This window comes from Bolinopsis microptera, chromosome 1 (genome assembly GCF_026151205.1).
Source record: "Bolinopsis microptera isolate Bmic1 chromosome 1, MBARI_Bmic_1.0, whole genome shotgun sequence".
NCBI lineage: Eukaryota > Metazoa > Ctenophora > Tentaculata > Lobata > Bolinopsidae > Bolinopsis > Bolinopsis microptera.
Window position 1 is genome coordinate 116,118 of NC_087072.1, and position 18,318 is coordinate 134,435.

Genomic DNA, 18,318 nt, shown 5'->3' on the forward strand with positions numbered 1-18,318 from the left:
CAAAAATCTTCTCAAGTCTCAGACAGCAATGAATATATATATATATATATATATATATATATAATAATGTGTATTTCTTGTATCTCTACATCAAAATTTAACACAAAAAATGGGGGGGGGGGGGGGGGGGGTCGTATATTGTATATATTTCTTCGAAGTAGCGCGCGCCGGGTTGGGGGCGTTCACATATTACGTAATCAGCCGAGGGGGTTAATTTGTAATTAAAGATGTGAATTCTTCGCAGCTTGCAGCGTGGCCCAGTAGCGCATCTCGCCGATGGTTGCGAGAAGCATAATTGAGTGCGCGGCCACGTAACGCATCGCGCTACAACTTGGGGGTTCCAAATGATTACGCTAGTGTGATTTTGACACAACACGCAATAGCTATGTGTAAAACTGATGCCGGGGTAAAAATGTTCCAAAAATGATAACGTAATATGTGAACGACCCCTTAGTCCATTCGAGCGTGCTAAATCACTCTACAGTCGATCTTCAAGATTGTTCTAAAAGGGTCCCCGACGATTGTAACCAACCTCTATCGATGTATTTTCGGACGCTGATTCCGAACCACCCCCATGACATAGGGTTAAAATGCTCCCCTGACGAGATATTGGCGAAAAACTGTCTCGATCACGTAATATGACCGTATAAGGAAGTTAGTCTAATTTCTCGTTAGGGTTAGGGTTTCAGCATATGTTTTTGTTAAGGGTTGGGTTAGGGTTAGGGTTGGGATCAGATTACAAATTAGAGGGGTAGGGTTTCAAAAGGTCGTTCAAAACCAGCTAGAGAGCGCCGAGCGGGTTGAAAAAGTCACGTGACAGACGGTGGAGATGCAAGACATTCTTGGCCTGGTAGCACTCTAGCTCGGAACCCAACCCAAGTAACCCAAGTAAGTAAATCCTAGTCCATTAACAAGTTTATTTAAATAGTGCCTCGTGCGCGCTACAAGTAATATTTTTAATTTGTAGGTTTTTAACCTACCAAGAAGTGCGCCGATCAGTTGGACTCGTCCACAGTCTAGGTGCCTGAAAACATTTGGAACAAATATTGAATATGTTTCGAGTATCACCCGTTAAGTCGTAGTACACACATATAACATTGCGCTTACTGGGCCGTGCTCAGCCTGTCATTCCGCCTATTAATCTTTATTCGTTGTTTATAAACATGATAGCCTGAGGTCCCCAGGTGACATTGCACGCGCATTTATAAATATATAAGTGTACGTTTATATAGCTTAGGCGCAGCATTTCACCGCAGTTTTCATCGCAATGTACGTTTCATTGCAATGTCATAGTTAAGGCGCCAATATTAGAGACTATATTGTATATTATAGCGAGCCCATGTCGATCTATCATATCCCACTTCAAATAACACCCGTTATTCTGATTTCCTAACCTTGCTTTGTAGGTTTACAACCCACCAGGACGCGCGCCGAGTTGGACCCGTCGACGGTCCTGTGTGGAACATATATTTTACGAGTATCACCCGTTAAACCTTGCTTTAACGTACCAGAGCCCTCTTACTGGGCCGCGCTCAGCCGGTCATTCCGCCTAATCTTTATATTACGTTTATAAACATGATAGCCTGAGGTCCCCAGGTAAGAGCCCTCTCGCTTGCAAGTCATACGCTGTATACCTGCCACGCACGATCGACGCGACTCGAGTGTTGCTCTAACCATTACTGGGCCGCGCTCAGCCTGTCATTCCGCCTAATCTCTATGTTTATAAACATAATAGCCTGGGGTCCCCAGGTAACTCTAACCAGAGCCCTCTCGCTTGCAGTAGCGCGCGACCGCTGAAGGCGGCCAGGGATTCTATTTGTGGAATTAAACTGGAATTAAACTGGAATTAAAACTGGAATTAAACTGGAATTAAACTTAAATAGTCAGAGGGAACACTAACGGACCCGTCGTGACAATACATCAATGAGATAAATAAGATAATTATAAAATAATCATAAATAAGACCCAAAACACGTAAAAAAATTAACTTCACTACAATCTGTACGAAAAAGAAACAAGATCAAATATAATAATTTAACCGGATAAAAGTGGATAATGCACCGATAAGGTTACCTGAGGACCCCAGGCTATTATGTTCATTAACCGAATATAGATTTGGCGGAATGACAGGCTGAGCGCGGCCCAGTAACGATAAGGTAATAAATTATGCAGGAGAGGTTCATAAAATTCACAAAGTTACTCCAAAAGTCAAAAATACACTATCAAGAAAGATTACACACAAACTCAAAGACGGGCGTAAATTATGCAACTGTAACTCCGAATGAAAACAGTTCGAACACTCATTTAAGGGACACTGGGGTAGTTAGAATGTCCTTAAGACAGTGACTCGGAATCATTACCGGATGTGTTAGATCAAGTGGAAGACGATGTGAAACAAGCGCGTCACGCAGTCACAAGCGCGTCACGCAGTACGCGTAGACACATGGCTATGTGAAACGCGAGTGCGTGGCTGTATTGTGGCCACGATACTACGTACTAGCCACTTAATGAAACAACAACGGAAATGGGTTCACCTAACCATGTGCTTTCTGTTAAGAGGCGTACTCGGATTTCAGCACGACAACTTACTTAACGGCCTATTTAATGCTCTAATTTTCCATGACTTCTAGAGATTATTTATTTATTATATTTCATTAAATTGTGATGGTATTAATTTAACTACGTATAATGGGCTCCTTTTAACTAGAGTATGGATATTCAGGTTCCGATATTATGGAATACCTCCCGGCTTGAGACTCACTCAGGGCATAGTTCAAACCCAAACTCTCAGTGTACAATGGTAGATTTATGACAGGAATTTATGTTATAACTATGGACTTCGAACTTTCAGGTTAATTTATGTCTAGAGTTTTAACTTCGAACTTTTAGATGAATTTATATCTGGAAGATAACCAATTAAAACAAGTTAATAAGAATTGTAAAATAATGCAAGACCAATCCAATCGTACATAAAATAAGTGTTCAATCTCATGGTAAAGTCCGTTACCCTAAATCAGTTGGGTAGCTGGGTGATCAATGGGAACTGGTGTGTATTATAACGGGGCTGGCTGACTCTCTCTCTGGACGATGGACAGGTAGCTTCTAGGATCACTGACTGCGAAATGGAATTGGTAAGAGAACGTAAAGTGGACATATAATTAATTAAGAATCTAATGACACGTTAGGTCGGATAAATCAACATATAATAAAGTGATACGTAATATAATGACAAATAATAATTAATTACACAATGTAAATAAGTCTAGTGACTGACCGTGATTTGCCCTCGTTCTCTCTACTACATTCTTTCTAACGGCTGGGAACGAGGCACAATCTGTGGGAGGGGTTTGTCCTGAAAACGGACAAATTATAAGCAAGTGACGGATTAATTAATGACAATAATATACTAACTAGGATAAAATTAAACAAGATAAAGTTAAATAGAGTAAACGGTAGAATACGAAATATGTAGAACGTATCAATTAATGCTCAATGACTTACGAGATAATAAGGTAGGTGCTGCTAAGGTTGGGACAAGCAGGCAGGTTAGGGTAGGGCTCACCCACAATATTACCTAGGAAATGATAAACTATTAGGAACTAAATAATAACCAATCGGGAATGACCTTAGTATTACGAACAATGTGAAACAATAATTTGGGAATAACATTGCAATGAACAACATCTAATGAATGGGTTACATAATAATAGAACAATACCTCGAGCAACAAACTTCCTAGCTTAGCGGGAATTTACGGAAGTGACGGGAACCAATTGCAATGTTCTGGTGACTTCTTCTTAATGGACTAGTGACATGGGAGAGAGAGAGAGCACACTAAATCACCCCGGGCCGGGTTTGCCGAAGAAAGAGCGATGGCAGAAGAAAAAGGCCGTGATAAACTTGTCTTCCATCCTTTTGTAGTCCTAGAGTGTTCCGTGGAAGGGGAGTTCCAGTAGATGAGGCGGTATAGCGCGTTATCCAGGTAGCAACAAACAGGTTATTACAAACAGGTTATTGCAAACAAACAGATTATTAATACAAATCCCGGTTTTTAAAACTGGTTAAAATACCGTTCCACTAAGTGGTTATATTTTGATTTTATTTTGCGCCACATGTTATATTGTATGTAAATTTTGAAAAGATTTTCATAAAAAAATTGACGAATTCAATAACTCCATTAATCCAATAATTTCGTTATAAATAATTCTAATAAAACTAAATGTCCTTTCTGACCAATGGTTGCAGTGCTCTGCAAATCTCTCCAATCAGATCTTAATCATATAAATGATCACTTAATTCATCTTAATCATATAAGTTCTCACCTAATTCATCTTTATGACACTTTATGTTACGGTGAATATTTGCAAATTTACATGGTTTATTTACCATTTTAATCCACATATTTACAAATCTAATTACTACTAACGCAGCATACTGGGGTTCAACTTAACTTCTAGTTCTGAGGTACTACACACGTCCCTAACATGTCCCCGATCGATTTTAGGACGTCCCCGTCATAACAACCCCATCTATAATTTAAGAACTTTATAAAATAATGCCCCTTCCTTTTATTTTTAAAGAAAATATCTTACATTAAAAAAACTAACTATCTTTTAAAAAAAAACAAATCTCTAAATCCATGGGCATAAGGTTTAATAAATTTTAATATAACGGGTGGATTTGGATTTCTAGGAATCAACACACTAATTAAATTTGCACAGAGAATTTCAGAATTTCTAAGAAATTTAGAGCCACTAATGCCATTACCAGGAATTAAAGGATTTCCAGGAATCTGGTATAAATGTTGGTGTGTCATGATTAATATATACAGACTTGTTGCCACAAGCTTCAATAAATTAATTTTTTAATAAAAGAAAAAAAAAGAAAAGAAATATACATGCCCACAACTTAAAACCTATAATTAAAGTCATTGTCCTCATGGTCATTGTAGGAACCTTGGCCTCGTCCTCGTCCTTCACGGTAATAGTTGTTGTAACGTGCATTTTGGCTGCTGAAAGCCATGTTGTCAAAGTTGTTGGACTGTTGTCCATAGTAATTTATGTTAGGTAGTCCGATGCTTACACGTGATCCTTGGTAATTGTATGGGAGGTTGAGGCCATTATTGTAAGCGGGAGTATCGGTATTTGGGTTTACAGGCTGAACTTCACGTGGTGCGACTTGGCTGATTGCATTAACAGATAGTAAATCTATAATAGTGTTTAACTTATTGGTTGTATCATTAATGTCCGGCGTGATGGCTGTATCCACAGCGTTGACAGCTTGGGTCCTAGATAGGGAAGCGTTTTTGCAGTTGATGAGAAGGTCTGCCCTCTCTAAAAGTTGTTCATTTTGTAGCTCAGGTGTTTCTCTAAGTCGGGCACTGATATTGGCATCCTGTATGTTATTTATGAAGCTATCTCTTAGTGCATTGTCCCTCACAAGTACTAACTCGTCTCCGGGGTAGGCCTTCTTAGCAATGTTGTACAATTTAATATAGAAAGCTCTCACAGACTCATTACGTTGGCGCAGGGTCTTCCTCAGTAAAGACTTCGACTCTTCCCTATTTCCTCCTCCGATCCCTAATTCTCTCCTTAGCACTATCAACAATTCCTCAAAGGTGATCTCTGGTCTTATATGCCTCTCTACCGCGAGTAGACACTCATCGGATAAGCAATTTATGAGAATGTGAGGTATCTCGTTATCTCTAGCTCCGATACTATCGACATAGCTCTGGAAACGCCGGATGTATAACTCTAAGTCATTGTCCATTCTTAACAAAGGAGGTGCTCGGAGAAATTGAAGTGGGGCTCCCTGATTAACATGATTTTGCCTAGGAGGTAATGGAGGTTGAACTTCACCCTGTCCAATATCGAGGTTGTCATTATCACGTTCGGCCATTCCTATTTTTAATGTTTTTTAGAGGTAAATACTTAAGCTAATGTGTTCAAATAATGTATATGAGCATTGAGCAAGAATTTCACTATGTGTCATTTAATAGTGAAGAATACCTCATAACTATTGTATTATAAAATAATGATTGTACAATGTACACGACAGATAAACTTTCTATACCACAAAAGCTTGACCCAAAACTAAAATTACTTTGACTTTGAAATATCTTACAGCTAGCGGCTATACTTCGATCAGCCGAATCTACTTATAGTTACACAATTCAAAACACAGCACAAAAGGGTTTGCTGCAAAAAAAAACAATATTCTAACTTATTTATTATCACTAAAACATCTGACCTGCAAGTTCTCTCAACTTTGTTCGTAACTAAAAGACAGGCGTTATTCTTCTTCACGCTCTGTATAATACTTGAATTACTGCAGCTGCTGATCTGTCTCAGTATTCTGCGGAACCTTCAAGATAAAAAATAATAATACTGCCTGATGCAGTAAACAATATGCATTAATAACTGTGCAGTAATAACTGTGCAGTAATAACTGTGCAGTAATAACTGTGCAGCCACCAGCCAACACTCACAACTTAAAATACCCTGCATCCAATAAAATTTGTATCCCTTATCTCCCAACATATTTCCAACTATGCCAACTTTAACCAATATACCCTTTATAAAATCTCATATTACTCGTCTCATCTCAATTCATCTCAATTCATCTTCCCCATCTTCACGTCCGCATACCCTATTACACTAACATCTTTATTTCTAAACAACAACCCCTTTATCAAATCTCCCTCTGTCTCATCACAATTCAAATATCTTCTCTTCTTCACGTCCGCATACCCTATCATACTAACACTTCTTTTTTTCTAAACAACAACCCCTTTATCAAATCTCCCTCTGTCTCATCACAATTCAAATATCTTCTCTTCTTCACGTCCGCATACCCTATTACGCTAAATCATGTTGCCAATCTTAGTTTCAAAGTTCGAAGGGTCTCACTGGATCTGAAGTGTTTCTAACCACCAAGAGCTCTTTTGGCGGTATCACAACACTCAAATAACAGATAAGAAGCCCATCTACTAATTAAAACCAACGCCTTGTCAACAACCATTATAGCACCTCCTCCCAATAAACTTCACAACATCTTCTGAACCCCGTATCCCTTAGCCGGCTAATAGTTTATACTGCAGTTTAATATATCTCCCCATAATATACTTGTCTCACATTTCAACATCTCATAATATCCCGTAATCTTCTCAACTTTATCATACATCTCCTCTCATCATTCCCATATTTACCCAATTATACGGCCGTATATTACCTATGATATTTATCACCACTTTCCCTTTCACATCCTCATCACATCGTCATCTCATTTACCAAATCTCTTCCCAAATCTCCACTTCATCCCTCTTGCCCAAATATCCTCATCATATCTACCCCACAATATCTTATAAATTCTTTTCCACTTCTACACTAAACCATTATCTCCACTTCAAAACTTCTCAGTTGTGGCTTCACCATTCTATGGTGATGGCTGCAACAACTACTATCAATGTAAATAAACAAATTGCACTAACGGTGCAATAACAACAAAAACAAGCAAACTAAAGTTTGGCGTCTCTTCCAGATTTTTTGAAATTTTGCTACCAAAATTTGTACAGAGAGAGCCGCATTAGGGCTACATTGTTAAGAGGCGTACTCGGATTTCAGCACGACAACTTACTTAACGGCCTATTTAATGCTCTAATTTTCCATGACTTCTAGAGATTATTTATTTATTATATTTCATTAAATTGTGATGGTATTAATTTAACTACGTATAATGGGCTCCTTTTAACTAGAGTATGGATATTCAGGTTCCGATATTATGGAATACCTCCCGGCTTGAGACTCACTCAGGGCATAGTTCAAACCCAAACTCTCAGTGTACAATGGTAGATTTATGACAGGAATTTATGTTATAACTATGGACTTCGAACTTTCAGGTTAATTTATGTCTAGAGTTTTAACTTCGAACTTTTAGATGAATTTATATCTGGAAGATAACCAATTAAAACAAGTTAATAAGAATTGTAAAATAATGCAAGACCAATCCAATCGTACATAAAATAAGTGTTCAATCTCATGGTAAAGTCCGTTACCCTAAATCAGTTGGGTAGCTGGGTGATCAATGGGAACTGGTGTGTATTATAACGGGGCTGGCTGACTCTCTCTCTGGACGATGGACAGGTAGCTTCTAGGATCACTGACTGCGAAATGGAATTGGTAAGAGAACGTAAAGTGGACATATAATTAATTAAGAATCTAATGACACGTTAGGTCGGATAAATCAACATATAATAAAGTGATACGTAATATAATGACAAATAATAATTAATTACACAATGTAAATAAGTCTAGTGACTGACCGTGATTTGCCCTCGTTCTCTCTACTACATTCTTTCTAACGGCTGGGAACGAGGCACAATCTGTGGGAGGGGTTTGTCCTGAAAACGGACAAATTATAAGCAAGTGACGGATTAATTAATGACAATAATATACTAACTAGGATAAAATTAAACAAGATAAAGTTAAATAGAGTAAACGGTAGAATACGAAATATGTAGAACGTATCAATTAATGCTCAATGACTTACGAGATAATAAGGTAGGTGCTGCTAAGGTTGGGACAAGCAGGCAGGTTAGGGTAGGGCTCACCCACAATATTACCTAGGAAATGATAAACTATTAGGAACTAAATAATAACCAATCGGGAATGACCTTAGTATTACGAACAATGTGAAACAATAATTTGGGAATAACATTGCAATGAACAACATCTAATGAATGGGTTACATAATAATAGAACAATACCTCGAGCAACAAACTTCCTAGCTTAGCGGGAATTTACGGAAGTGACGGGAACCAATTGCAATGTTCTGGTGACTTCTTCTTAATGGACTAGTGACATGGGAGAGAGAGAGAGCACACTAAATCACCCCGGGCCGGGTTTGCCGAAGAAAGAGCGATGGCAGAAGAAAAAGGCCGTGATAAACTTGTCTTCCATCCTTTTGTAGTCCTAGAGTGTTCCGTGGAAGGGGAGTTCCAGTAGATGAGGCGGTATAGCGCGTTATCCAGGTAGCAACAAACAGGTTATTACAAACAGGTTATTGCAAACAAACAGATTATTAATACAAATCCCGGGTTTTAAAACTGGTTAAAATACCGTTCCACTAATTGACGAATTCAATAACTCCATTAATCCAATAATTTCGTTATAAATAATTCTAATAAAACTAAATGTCCTTTCTGACCAATGGTTGCAGTGCTCTGCAAATCTCTCCAATCAGATCTTAATCATATAAATGATCACTTAATTCATCTTAATCATATAAGTTCTCACCTAATTCATCTTTATGACACTTTATGTTACGGTGAATATTTGCAAATTTACATGGTTTATTTACCATTTTAATCCACATATTTACAAATCTAATTACTACTAACGCAGCATACTGGGGTTCAACTTAACTTCTAGTTCTGAGGTACTACACACGTCCCTAACACTTTCGCGCCGCTGCGGGCGCGCTTGTTTCACAAGCGCGCGCTATACTGCAAGCGCAAGGGCTCTGGATAGAGCAAGAATACGGGGGCCACGACGTGATACAATTACAACCCTAATATAAAAGGATTGATATCGTGAATCAAACCTGCCGCGCGCAAGTTTAATTGACAATGTCAATTTTAGCAGTTTGGCGAGGCCCAGGAGCGCATCTCGCCGATCTAACGAAGCATTGCGACAAGCATTATTCATTATTGGATGCGCGGCGCGGCACAGCTAGTTCATAGTTACGCATCGCGCTAAAAGTAACGCACGAGTGCGCGGTTGTATCGTGGCTTTTGCCACGATAATAGTTAAACGACTATAAAACAACAATGGGGGTCACGACGTGATACAAGGTCCCCTTCATGTAAAAAGTGTTTCTTACCATTCTCCATTAAAATCCACATTTTTAGTTACCATGACAACCGAGAATGGAGAAAGGCATTTCAGCATTAATTGCGATACCTTTGGTAATTTTATATCGGGAGCGCGTGCATCCAAGAATCGTAAAGAATTACAATTAGAGCTAGGAGAGTCATCGTTATTATTCGTAGCGTAATGCACTACTGGGCCGCGCAACCAATAATACTTCTTGCTAAAAGTAGATCGGCGAGATGCACTACTGGGCCTCGCCGAGCTGTCAAGGATTGACATCTTGAATCAACGTTGTTATATGAATAAATGATTTTGAGTTCATAGGGAGTTTGTAAGAAGCAATTCTCACTATAAACCAATAACCACGCTATTGTGATTCATACGAGCGTGCTAAATCACTCTACAGTCGATCTTCGAGATTGTTCTAAAAGGGCCCCCTACAGTTGAAACCAACTTCATTCGATGTATTTTTGGACGCTGATTACAAATCACCCCCCATGACATAGGGTTAAAATGCTCCCCTGACGAGATATTGGCGAAAAACTGTTTCGATCACGTGATATGACCGTATAAGGAAGTTAGTCTAATATCTAGTTAGGGTTAGGGTTTAAGCATATGCTTTTGTTAAGGATTGGGTTAGGGTTAGGGATGGGATCAGATTAGAGGGTTAGGGTTTCGAATAGTCGTTCAGGACCAGCTAGAGAAGAGGTTGAAAAAGTCACGTGACAGTCGAGTGTAGAGTGATTAATCATCATCCTGATTCATATCAGCCCCTCTTCATGTTAGCATGGCTACCAGATGTTTAATCGCCTACCTGACACCAAGAGCTTATACTCCAAGGTTTACTGAGATCGGGAGGCAAGCGAGTCAAGGATTTGCTATTTAAAGAAGCGATTTTGAGTTCAGAAGTGTCCAGTCGGGGTTGAGAAAGTATTGACTAATAATAATATAAAGTATTGACTAATAGATCTACTTCTCTACTTGTTCTAAATCTAAAATTTGTTGAGTCTCTTTCCGGCCGGGGAGAAACATAGTTTTATTTCAAAAGGACAGCCTCTCGTGATAAATTAGTCTAGTTCCCTAGAAAGGGGTAATTTTAATTGTAAATTAGTGTTGCTTATCATTCTTTTAATATTTTAAAAGTTTATCTTCGAGTTTCACTTGTCAACCTTGAACTTTGCTTTGAGATTATTTCGAGCTTACTCTCGGTCATCGCGATCGCTCTTTTACAGTCTTTTGCGTAAAGTATACTTTACAGAACTGGACTAGATTAACCTCAGGTGATCCAAGAGGATCCTCTAGGCCACTCTTGTAGCGCGATGAACTACTGGCCACTGGGCCGCGCCGCGCATATTCTCCGTAGATCGGCGAGATTTAACCGCTCCTACTAAATCGCTCGCCCAAATTTTAAGAAAATTCTTGTGAAAAGGCCCTTTGGGCATGACAGTGATCGGAATCGGTGTGTTTTTGGACGCTGATTCCGAATCACCCCACATGACATAGGGTTAAAATGCTTCCCTGGAGAGTTATGGGCAAAAACCGATTTGGTCACGTGACACCAATTACACGCGCATGGGTAGTTGGGCTGTCACTTTTGCAAGTTTTAATCTCAGATCGTTTCGTTCTGTGGTGTGTGGGAGATGGATTTGAGTTAACGATAATCAGGGAAGAATAGAAATGTTGTTTTAATCCTACCCTATCTATTATATTGCAAGTTTTAGTCTGAGGGAAATGACATTATAGAAATAGCAAAGCATTTACCCTCCCGGAGGCGGTTTTTCTCTTTCATTATTTTCTCGCCAAACTCAGCGACGTTCTGAACAATTTCCAAAGCTTGTTCCATGGTAATTCTAAACGGAAATGGGGTTACAATCAGGATGTAAAATCTGGTTCGAGGGAGCATTTTGTTTGTTGACTGGTGTTTGAGACCCAAAGGGAGCTTGTTTGTTGTTCTGTGGCTTTTTGTTCGGTGATTTCGTCGGGCATTCCTTTTCTGTTCATGGCTTTGATTTTCCTAATGTAATGATAAATTAGAAAAGATTTGAATGTTTAACTCAGTCTGCGAGATTTTGAAGTAAACCATTAAAACTTAATATTTATTTTGACACATCTGCAGCAAAATTAATTTGAGTGAAACCAATTGTTTGATTGAGATTTATTAAAAGGAATGTTTTAATAGGTCTAAAACAACGTATGGGCATGTTTACGGAAATCTGGTTCGAGGGACAATTTTGTCACGTTAGTAATCTGTCTCTAATTAGTTGAATGGCTAACAGAGCGACTAGAAGACTTACTGGGCCACGCTCAGCCTGTCATTCCGCCTAATCTCTATATTATATATGTTTACATGTTTATGAACATGATGATTGATAGCCTGAGGTCCCCAGGTAACTAGAAGTAGAAGACTTATAACGTACCAGATCGAGTAAGAGTGGCCTTGATTCACGATGTTCGATCAATCCTTCCTAGCTCGGCGAGGCCCAGTGGTGCATCTCGCCTTGTAGGTTTACAACCTACCAGGACGCACGCCGAGTTGGACTCGTCGACGGTCCAATATATGAAACAAATATTTTACGAGTATCACCCGTTAAATCTGGCTCTTACTAATTCGCTCGCCCAAAAATTTCACGTGACTTTGGTTTTTATGGTTTTGCAGCCGTACAAAACAGTTTTACATAAACCCTTATCCCAACCCTAACCCTAACCATAACCCCGAAGCTAACCATAACCCTTACTACAACCCTAACCCTAACCCGAGCCCTAAACAATCGAATTCGTATTTTACTAGCCTGTCACGTGACCAAATCGGTTTTTTGCCCATAACTCTCCAGGGAATCATTTTAACCCTACGACATGTGGGGTGATTCGTAATCAGCGTCCAAAAATATTGTAGGTTTACAACCTACCAGGACGCGCGCCGAGTTGGACTCGTCGACGGTTCAATATATGGAACAGATATTTTACGAGTATCACCCGTTAACCAAAAATACACCGATTTCGATCATTTTCATCCCCAAAGGGCCTTTTCACAAGAATTTTCTTAAAATTTGGGCGAGCGATTTATTAGGAGCGGTAATTGGTGCATGCCTCAGTAAAAACTCTTCAAGTATTCTTGCACAAATAACGTTTATATGTTGTATGTAAACTATTTACACCCTTTGGTAACATCTGTTTTAATCGGTCCAAAATCATAACACAAAATTACTTCCAAATCTTCTGACAAAAAATTAAATCTGTCAAATTCAAACAAGGTGTCCGTATAAGAATACCTTTGCTACTGCAATAACACATGTATCATATCAAAGGAAAATTAATCTAAAAACGCATCTGCACTCAGGGTCCACATGTTCAGCTTTATGATGAGTAATAGTATAATAAAAATACACGACCATCAGCACAAATATGCTTTTCTCTTTTCTATCGAGTCAGTCCTCCAATCTGCAGCGGCCTCCAAGTAAAGTAGGGGATTCAGCCGAGTTTGAAGAAGCTCATTTACACTACTTCAAAAGTCAGGGCGCGTCAGGGGGAGCCTCTACACTGGAAATGTTTAGCCCGTGTTAGACTTAGACACATACAAAATTGAAAAAACCGACTAAACGTGCCATTTCTACTTACGATAGAAAAACCTCCATTGAGCCAATTAATTCGCAGTTTTTAGTCAAAAGACGTTACCCACCTGGTTCTCGAGAGAAAGGAAGGTGACGGGGTGGCGACAATTTTCATTCCGGTTTAGACTCACAGCTAAAGACGCCCACTTTACTCTCTGCTACAACCAGTGTTACACGTGGACTAGTTCTCACTCTCCAGCCTTTTAAAGGAAAAAACACGTTAGATCTTTCATAAAAAGGTCTAAAGCCAAAGGCCTATGCTCCATTGGACGCGAGCGTTCTCAAATATGGTAAACTTAGATACGGCGTCACGGTACTCACCATAGACAGTTAGGCCGCTCACTAATCGTAGGTGCGTTCGCTGACAGCCCTGGCTAAAACACACGTCCTGAAAGATGCTTCTAGTTCTATCGCCACAAAATAAGGTCTCATAATGTAGCACAGTAGGTGGTAGTAGTACCTAGCTGCCTGATGCAACTAGGTCCAATTGGTGGACTAATTATAGGAATGAAGTTTATTGGTTGTAGTGAAATGCTTTTACAGTACCTAATGATAGGTATGAAAGTTGAAACTAAACGATGGGAAATGAGAACGTGTATGATTTGAGCTTTTGAGGTACTGAACTTTGGTTTCTATATGAACTAATTTGAATCAGGTGTGAAAAATGATCTTACAATAAACATGAACATAATAGCCTGGGGTCCCCAGGTAAACACTAACGCGTCCACCCGGGCCTAATATGAATAACGCTGTTGAGGAGCTGTCGACCTAGGAATGCGCGGGAGTCGAACTTTTCACTCTCCATCCAGTTTTGGAAGGGAGCGTAGGAATGTCGGGGTAAGGCTCATCTTCAACAGTCAATCCCTACGAGTGTAAAGGTTGTTATTTACCGGGATCTAGAGGACTAGTCTGAGTCATGTCACAGTGCTGGCAAGCACGAGCGGTGTCTTTATTGGGGGTATACTATGTACCCCCTTTACTATTGTACCCCCTTTACTATTATTCCCCCTTTACTATTATAACCCCTTTACACCCCCTTTGGTACACGTCAGAAGCCTCTTTCGTGCACTCCAGCCGGAGGCGGCGGCCGAAGGCCGCCACCTCCGGTAGGAGTTTTTCAGGCATTTAAACTCATCAGAAGTCGTTCAGCAGATTTATTTTTAGTTCAAAACATTCTAATTTGATGTCAAAGATGACAGAAATAAGAAATAGTTATGTTGAGATTTTTAAGAAATTTGCATAAAATACGCGCCAGCACTGTTATATATAACAGTGCTGGCGCGTATTTTATGCAAATTTCTTATATACGAAATTCGGTAAAAACCCCGACATCGCCATATTCAGGTGCCTTAAAAACCATGTTAAAATTGAGTTAGAGATCTGAAACTTTGCAGGACGTCTAGACGGTGACATAATCGACTGTAAAAAAAGTTTCAAGTTTCAGGAGCATCGGGAAATGGGTTTTCTAGAACCCCTGTTTTACGACAGATTTTCGGGACATATACATAATATATACATATACAAAATGAAACGACCAGTTGAGTCAGACAAATGTTTCAATCATGATACAAAACCATGATATCATCAGTGACAACTCAGGTATAGGAACTGAAATCAAAATTACAAAGCTAAAAATTAACATAAACATTCACTCGTGAAACAATACTAGGGGTTAGATATATTAAGAACTGAGCTCCACAACCCAAGGGATAGCTAAGCCCAACACCAGAGAATACTAAATCGCAAAATTGACGTTTTTATAAAATAATTTTTCGAAAAAGCACTAACTTCAAAGGCAAATATCTTTATGAAGGAGTAAGATAAGAAAACTTTCCGGTAGACTTTCAGAATGCTTGAACAATTATCTAAGGTGAAAATTTCCTCAGATGTTGAAAAAAATTACTTCTAAATGGTGTAAAATAAATTTTAAAAGTTATTACTTTGACCTGTGGTCGGAAATGGCGGTATCTTTTATACTTTTGAATCTATGGACACTTAAATTTAGGATACAATTGACTACATTTGACTGTCAAAGCGTCTATCCCTAAATATGTATATATATATTATACCTTATCGGCAAGGTTGTTAAATACGTATTAGGAGGGAATACGTATTGGAATACGAATACGTATTAATCCTCGAAAATTGACGTATTACAACGTATTCTTTATTCCAAAAATTCAAATATGTTGAGGGGACTGAACTTTAGAAAATGGTCTTAAACTTTGACAATTTCAAGATCGTTTTCAGGAAACGAAATCATTAAATATGTATTAAATATTTTACCAAAACCCATAATCATGGGTAGATTGGACCGCTGTCAGTGCCTCTCTTTCCCAAACAAAAGGAAATGATATTACTTTGATTGACCGTTCTCAAATGCAAAATGATACCGAGAATGAAATCGGTCGCTCGCTTTTCCCATTCATTCACGGCTTACGAATTGTATAATTAAGTTTCGATTGATTACATCAATCAGATGCTGTAAAAATCTCTTTGGGTTGCGTTCGGGTCGATACCTAGTATTTCGGGGTAAGGGACAAGGGTGGTAGTTATTACTTATTGAACAAGCTGAAGTTTATTGAATCTTCATTGCCGAGTACAGCTGCCTTTGGGTAGTTCTTCTTAATCTATTACAATTGTAAATGAATGGGAAAAGCGAGCGACCGATTTCATTCTCGGTATCATTTTGCATTTGAGAACGGTCAATCAAAGTAATATCATTTCCTTTTGTTTGGGAAAGAGAGACACTGACAGCGGTCCAATCTACCCATGATTATGGGTTTTGGTAAAATATCATCTCTTTTTGATTATAATGTCAGGGTACTTTATAAAGTCGAAATATAAACTGATATCTTCGTTAATAAGGAGGAAGTTTCAACGATTTCGAAATGTTTCCTTTAAAAACATTTCCTTGTGTTTAGGGAAGCATATCGGTCGATCACTGACTGAATATGCCACTTAATACTCATTCAAGTTGGCATTATATTCATATTGATGACATTAAACTGTCGTGGCAAAGCAGGATTTGTTGGAAATCACGAATGAGCAAAATTCTCACCTTTCGCACGTGCAAACTTTGAGCGGACGTTACGTGCGCATCCAACATTGAATCGCCGTAAATTTGTGCATGTATTTTTTATGCATTGTTTTATATATAGTTTGATAAGCATGCAAAGTTTCAAAGTATTTCAAGAAGAACTGTAATCACAACGGCACTCTAAAGTTGACAGAAAATGACGAAAACAGCAATTTTCAGTGATTTTAGCGATTTTCTATCAATTTGGGCGTGTCCCCACGTGTGCAACTTTTCGATTTTCAACTTTAAAACTAGCCTAATGCAAAATTTATACCTATAGGAAGCAGAACTGAGCTCCACAACCCAAGGCATGGCCCAACACCAGAGCATACTAAATCGCAAAATTGACGTTTTTATAAAATAATTCTTCAAAAAAGCACAAACTTCAATGACGAATATCTTTATGAAGGAGCAAGCTAGAAAAATTTTCTGGTAGATTTTCAGAATGCTTGAACAATTATCTAAGGTAAAAATTTCCTCAGATTTTGAATAAAATTACTCCTTAATGGTTTAAAATTAATTTCAAAAGCTATTACTTTGTCAAAAATCAAGTTTTAAAAACGGTTAACTTGATGACGTCATCAAGGGGTGTCTATGACGTCAAATAATTTGTTTATACAATTTAAACTAAAGTATAAACAATTATTTGCAAGACCTGTGGTTGGAAATGGCTGTATCTTTTATACTTTTGAATCTATGGACACCTAAATACAGGCTACAATTGACTGGCAAAGCGTCTATCCCTGAATATATATATATATCACTACAATCTATCGTAAAACAGGGGTTCTAGAAAACCCACTTCCCGATGTTCCTGAAACCTGAAACTTTTTTTGCAGTCGATTTGGTCAACGTCTAGACGCCCTGAAAAATTTCAGATCTCTAACTCAATTTTAACATGGTTTTTAAGGCACCTGAATATGGCGATTTTGGGTTTTTTACCGAATTTCGTATAACAGTGCTGGCGAGTATTTTAAGCAAATTTCTTAAAAATCTCAACATAAATATTTTTTATTCCTGTCATCTTTGACATCAAATTAGAATCTTTTGAACTAAAAGTAAATCTGCTGAACGACTTCCGATGAGTCTTAATGCCTGAAAAACTCCTGACATCAAATTAGAATCTTTTGAACTAAAAGTAAATCTGCTGAACGACTTCCGATGAGTCTTAATGCCTGAAAAACTCCTGCCGGCAGCCGGAGGCGGCGGCCTTCGGCCGCCGCCTCCGGCCAGAGTGCACGCTTCGCGTGCACGAAAGAGGCTTCCGACGAGTACCAAAGGGGTTATAATAGTAAAGGGGGTATAATAGTAAAGGGGGTACATAGTATACCCACAATAAATGCACCGGTCGTGCTTGCCAGCACTGTGATAACTGCACACCTTTAATGCATGATCAATGATGAGGGTGGCGCGCAGCTGTAATGTTTCATTTTGACAAATCAGCGTATTACGGCGTATTATGGCGTATTCGTGGACGTATTTAACAATCCATAGAAATTACCGTATTCCGGCGTATTACGACGTATTCTTTATTGGAACCGAATACGTCGTATTCTTTCACGAAAATTTGACGTATTTAACAACCTTGCTTATCGGACCTTATTTGGACGGACATTACATGAACGGACATTAATATGAACACTCGAAGGCATTCAATACCATCAAAAATCCGAGTTTTTTTCAATTTTTTGACGTTTATTAATTTCAGCAAATGGTTTTTTATCCATTTTTTATACAGTAAGTAAGAAAAGCAGTCATTAAC

At 38.7% G+C, this 18,318-nt stretch overlaps 2 protein-coding genes and 1 long non-coding RNA gene across 3 annotated transcripts in view; 1 reads left to right on the top strand and 2 right to left on the bottom strand.

Moving 5' to 3' along the window:
• The window catches only part of LOC134816918 (transcription activator BRG1-like), a 762,051-nt gene that overhangs the window by 76,497 nt on the left and 667,236 nt on the right, over nucleotides 1–18,318 (top strand). The window lies entirely within an intron of this gene.
• LOC134825882 (uncharacterized) lies at nucleotides 3,281–3,964 on the bottom strand. The gene is made up of 3 exons (XR_010161632.1): nucleotides 3,719–3,964; nucleotides 3,502–3,574; nucleotides 3,281–3,352 (listed from the first exon to the last, which is right to left on the bottom strand). It is a non-coding gene; the product is annotated as an uncharacterized LOC134825882 (long non-coding RNA).
• LOC134814795 (uncharacterized) lies at nucleotides 4,621–8,342 on the bottom strand. The gene is made up of 3 exons (XM_063823072.1): nucleotides 8,321–8,342; nucleotides 8,054–8,157; nucleotides 4,621–6,354 (listed from the first exon to the last, which is right to left on the bottom strand). Exon 3 carries the CDS (start codon nucleotides 5,896–5,898, stop codon nucleotides 4,909–4,911), a length of 990 nt encoding a protein of 329 aa, XP_063679142.1. The 5' UTR covers nucleotides 5,899–6,354; nucleotides 8,054–8,157; nucleotides 8,321–8,342; the 3' UTR covers nucleotides 4,621–4,908.

What these genes read in the sequence shown, in the direction of transcription:
- LOC134814795 (XM_063823072.1), bottom strand. Translation starts at nt 5,898, where the DNA reads ATGGCCGAACGTGATAATGACAACCTCGATATTGGACAGGGTGAAGTT.